The 5,000-nt window shown below is 36.6% G+C and overlaps 1 protein-coding gene across 1 annotated transcript in view; it reads left to right on the top strand.

Annotated features, from left to right (window-relative positions):
- Window positions 1-3,398, top strand: part of LOC118762057 (big defensin-like) — a 4,074-nt gene extending 676 nt beyond the window's left edge. The window contains exons 1-3 of the mRNA XM_036500299.1: window positions 1-104; window positions 1,756-1,976; window positions 3,000-3,398. The exon at window positions 1-104 is cut by the window's left edge and continues 676 nt beyond it. Of these exons, the coding sequence (XP_036356192.1) occupies window positions 76-104; window positions 1,756-1,976; window positions 3,000-3,121 (372 nt within the window). The 5' untranslated portion in view covers window positions 1-75 and the 3' untranslated portion in view covers window positions 3,122-3,398. The remainder of the gene's footprint in view (window positions 105-1,755; window positions 1,977-2,999) is intronic.
- Window positions 3,399-5,000: the final 1,602 nt, after the last annotated feature.

Here is a 5,000-nt window from a genome sequence, read left to right as displayed (position 1 = left end):
TAACAAAGAAATAGAACGTGAGATAAGCAGGAAGTCGAATCAGATAAATAGACAATCCAGAGAACAGCTTCAAACATGTTTATCAGACATCATTGTCAAACCAGGTAACCATTCTTTTCTGAAGTGTTTTAAAATTCTTGCTACAGTCGAATGATTGCTATTGTGGTCGCTGTTGTTGTTCATGATGTTGATGCCATTGTAGTTTTTCCCATTGTTTATGTTCTTTTTTCCAAATTATTTGAATATTTTAACCATTTTCTATTAATTTTTTTTTTGCTATATTGTTCATTTTCTTCTTCCTGTTATTCATTTAGTAGTGTTTCGATTTTGTATCGATTTTTAAAAAAAAAAGCCATTGAAGTGTTTTATCGAGATGGTATAGTTATGTGTGGAAGCCATTTTGAATGAGGAAATATTGCGCAAATAAGATTTTAAAAACCTCGTTTTTCTGTTGTTCACCCGCAAGTATCGAGGACTCTTTTACTTGTTTCAGTCATTTGCTGCGGCTATGCTGGAGCACCACTTTTAGTCGAATACATCGACGACAGGACTTATTCTTTGTAAAGTCTAGTACTTATTCTATCGGTCTTTTTTTGCCGAACCGCTAGTTTATGGAGACGTAAACACACCAACAACGGTTGCCAAGCGATGGTGGTGGGACAAACACTGACACAAACAACGAACGCATACATACATATATATACATATATATATATATATATACGACGGGCTTCTTTCAGTTTCCTTCTACCAAATCCACTCACAAGGCTGTGGTCGGCCCGAGGCTATAGTAGAAGACACTTGCCCAAGTAGAATTGAACCCGGAACCGTGTGGTTGGGAAGCAAGCTTCTTACCACACAGCCACTCTTGCGCCTGGAAGAAAACATGCTCCGAATAGAGACTTAAAGCCCTGTTCACACTACCAGAGTCAACCTTAATAATGGTTTCAAATTTTGCCACAAGGGCAACAATTTGGGGGGGAGGGGTGGAGTCGATTACATCGACCCCAGTGTTTCACTAGTACTTAATTTATCGATCCCGAAAGGACGAAAGGTAAAGTCGACCTCGGCGGAATTTGAACTCAGAACGAAGAGACGGACGAAATGCCGTTAAGCATTTTGTCCGATGTGCTAACGATTCTGCCAGCTCGCCGCCTTAGAGTCAACTATAATGATAATAACAAGAGCACTCAGTGAGCGCAAACCTCTGCCAAGGCGACACCAACGTTCTCTCAATGATTAGCCAGAGATGATTTTTAAAATGAGAATATCTGCAATAAACTCGACTGCACTCACAAAGGAGAATACTAAAAAGGAACCCGACCACTCTCGAAAATTAAGTAAAAGAACAAGAAAAATAATCCAGAATCCATGTCCGGTACCGTATCGATCCCAAAATCTAATCAGTTCATGGCAGTCACGAGGCCAAACATGCCTGAAAGTTTCATCCGAATCCATCCAGCGGTTCTTGAGATATCTTGTTCAGAGTCAAACAAACACCACTAAAAAACAATACCTCTGCCTTTGCTAAATTTCAAATTTTGGCACAAGGCAAGCAAGTTCGGTGGAGAGGGGTTAAGTCAATTACATCGACCCCAGTGCTAAACTGGTACTTATTTTATCGACTCCGGAAGGATGAAAAGCAAAGTCGAACCCTGTGGAATTTGAAGTCAGAACGCAAAAAGGGGCGAAATGCCGACGAGCAATTCTCCCGGCGAAAAAGAATTAATAATGGTATTTCTTCTTATTTTTCAGACTGCAAGTTATACTAATTCTCAGCATCGTCTTTAGTTTCTGGCTGCAGCCGAGTGAATCTCCACCACCACCACCCTACAACAAAGGAGATCGTGGAGGGTCCTTCCTCTACACCATTCCAGCGCGTTACATTAATGCAACGCTCGGTCCCGGAACTTACCGATGGATTGTGCGCTTGTATGGTGAGGCCGCTGCCTACAAAAACAACATCCGTCGGGCACGTATCCTTATCAAATAACACTGCACCGCACCTGCAAATTATGTATAGTAATTAATTATACTTTACTAATTTCTTCAATCCTCTCTCCGCTTAAAGATTCACGGTTTTCTATCTATCTATCTATCTATCTATCTATCTATCTATCTATCTATCTATCTATCTATCTATCTATCTATCTATCTATCTATCTGTGTGTGTGCGTGTGCGTGTGTGTGCGTGCGTGCGTGCGTGTGTACATATTTGTGTGTGTGATTGTGTGTGTGTCTGTCTGTGCATAATATATATATTGAATATAATGTATTATAATATATATATATATATATATATATATATATATATATATATATATATATATATATACATATATACATACATGCATGCAAACATACATATATACATTCATAAATGCATACATACATATATGCATGCATACATACATACATACATACACACATACATACATACATACATACATACGTACATACGTACGTACATACATACATACATACATACATACATACATACATACATACATACATACATACATACATACATATATTGTGTAAGTAGGTTTAAAATCCAAGGTGTGTCCTTTTGAAGCACATCTGTTTGTTCCAATGCCAGAATCCAGTTATGCTGTTGCTGTCGTTGTTGTAGTGATGTGAGGTCGATGTAAGTGTTGAACATTCTGGAAATATATAGTTTGTAAGGATTATTGTATAACAAAAGAGGAAGTTGGATTGGAAACATTTATTGGTATTATTTAGTCACCATTACACATGTTTCGTTTGCTAATAGGAATTACAAAGTCTTACATGTTGGATAAACATGTAAGAAATCATTTGATTCTCTCAAGAATTTCTAATAGAAAATTTCTTACTTGTTTTCTATAAGTACAATTTAGTAATTCCTATGAGCAAACGAAACATGTGTAATGGTCAGTAAATAATACACTTTCAAACATAATACATGTAGCTCCACAGATCCCACTGGTATTCATTATTGTTCCTTAAACATATAACAGCATCTGACAGTCACGTGTGTGGTCCAGACGGTTGGTGTCGCCATATTTGTCGACCAACAGAGAGAAAAGATTGGTTCTTAAAGGATATTTGTGGTGCGTTTGCATGTTGCCGACCGACATAGATTTCAAAGAGAATTTCAGACAAGACGATGGATAAACATACACCGGAATGGACCGCGATGAAGCTGAACAGAATATTTCTATTTCCTCAATAATTCTCTTTCACTCTTTCTCTCCCTATCTCTCGCTTTCTCCGTTTCTCCTTCCTCTAAACAATTTCATTTCAACTCCTCTCATGCTCTTTCTGCTTATCTATCTATCTATCTATCTATCTATCTATCTATCTATCTATCTATCTATCTATCTATCTATCTATCTATATCTATCTATCTATCTATCTATCTATCTATCTATCTATCTATCTATCTATCTATCTATCTATCTATCTATCTATCTATATCTATCTATCTATCTATCTATCTATCTATCTACATCTATCTATCTATCTATCTATCTATCTATCTATCTATCTATCTATCTATCTATCTATATCTATCTATCTATCTATCTATATCTATCTATCTATCTATCTATCTATCTATCTATCTATCTATCTATCTATCTATCTATCTATCTATCTATCTCTATCTATCTATCTATCCATATATATATACAATACATGAATATATACATATGTACACACACACACACACACACACACACACACACACATGTACATATAACCCAGATTAATATGTTTGGGCCGATTTGCTACTATTAAAAATATCTTACTCTCTTTCAAGTATTGAGTACTTATTTTCTTATTCAGCCATAAATGTGACTCTGGGTGTTCGGAAACACTTACATTGCTAGAAATAAGAGCTAAATCGCTCTAATGCCCTAGTTAACGCACATGAATGAAAACCTATAAACTAACAGGAACTATAATCATCCGAAAAATGCCGATCGAGAATTTTAATTCTGACACATCAGTTTCGGCAATTTCCATTGCCTCATCAGTTAAGACAGCTCGTCTTCGGATCTTTCCGGACTCGCTTCGCCATTAGTATTTATGTCTTCGCCAAACAAATAATTGAATGAGTTAGCAATTCGCTAATGTCTATCGATAAAATTAATATAAACAGCAGTTTGTAATCTTACTGATATATATATACATATGCATATTCGTATGTGTGTGTGTGTATATATGTGAGTGTGTGTATTTGTGTGTATGTGTATCTGTGTGTGTCTGTGTGTATCTGTGTGTGTCTGTGTGTATCTGTGTTTGTGTATGTATCTGCTTCATGTGTGTGTGCGCGTGTGTGTATGTATCTGTGTGTATCTGTGTGTGAGAGTGTATCTGTGTTTGTGTGTGTGTGTGTGGTGTGTGTGTGTGTGTGAAACCCCTACATAATAATGTCGATATTAATCTTTGTTTCAACGTTTAATCCAAATCTCGAATTTTCAAAGGAAGATTATTGTATATCGAATTGGTCCTTTTACTTATCAGAATCAGATTTTATCGATTATGAAAGAGGAAAAACAGGTCTGCTTCGAATGTAGAAGATCGAAAGCAAATAATGTCAACTTTACTATCATTCCACTTTCCCCATTAAATTTCCTCCATCATTCCACCTCCTTATTAAATGTGTCCTATCATTCTTCACTCGCCATTAAATCTTTTTTTGTCATTACACATTCCCATTAAATCTCGTCTTTCCTCGCACTTTCCCCGTTAAATCCCCTCTAAAATTCCGGGTTCTCTGTTAAATATGTCAAAATACTTCCATTCCCCTTTAAACTGTCATATCACCCCACCCCATTAAATTTCACCAATCTCACATTTCCTTTTAAATTATTCTATCATTCCACCTTCCCCACTTATTAGTTCTACCATTCCACTAGGAGAATCGCTGCTATCTCTAGCTTCGGGTGTCTACCATTGACAAGGCTAAAGAAAACCGAATTCACATGATCTCGTAGGCCCGGCCTCGAAGCAGA

Source organism: Octopus sinensis, unplaced genomic scaffold, assembly GCF_006345805.1.
Source record: "Octopus sinensis unplaced genomic scaffold, ASM634580v1 Contig20070, whole genome shotgun sequence".
In the NCBI taxonomy this organism is placed as follows: domain Eukaryota; kingdom Metazoa; phylum Mollusca; class Cephalopoda; order Octopoda; family Octopodidae; genus Octopus; species Octopus sinensis.
Note: the sequence above shows the minus strand (reverse complement) of the source record. Positions and strands in the feature narration are given on the sequence as shown.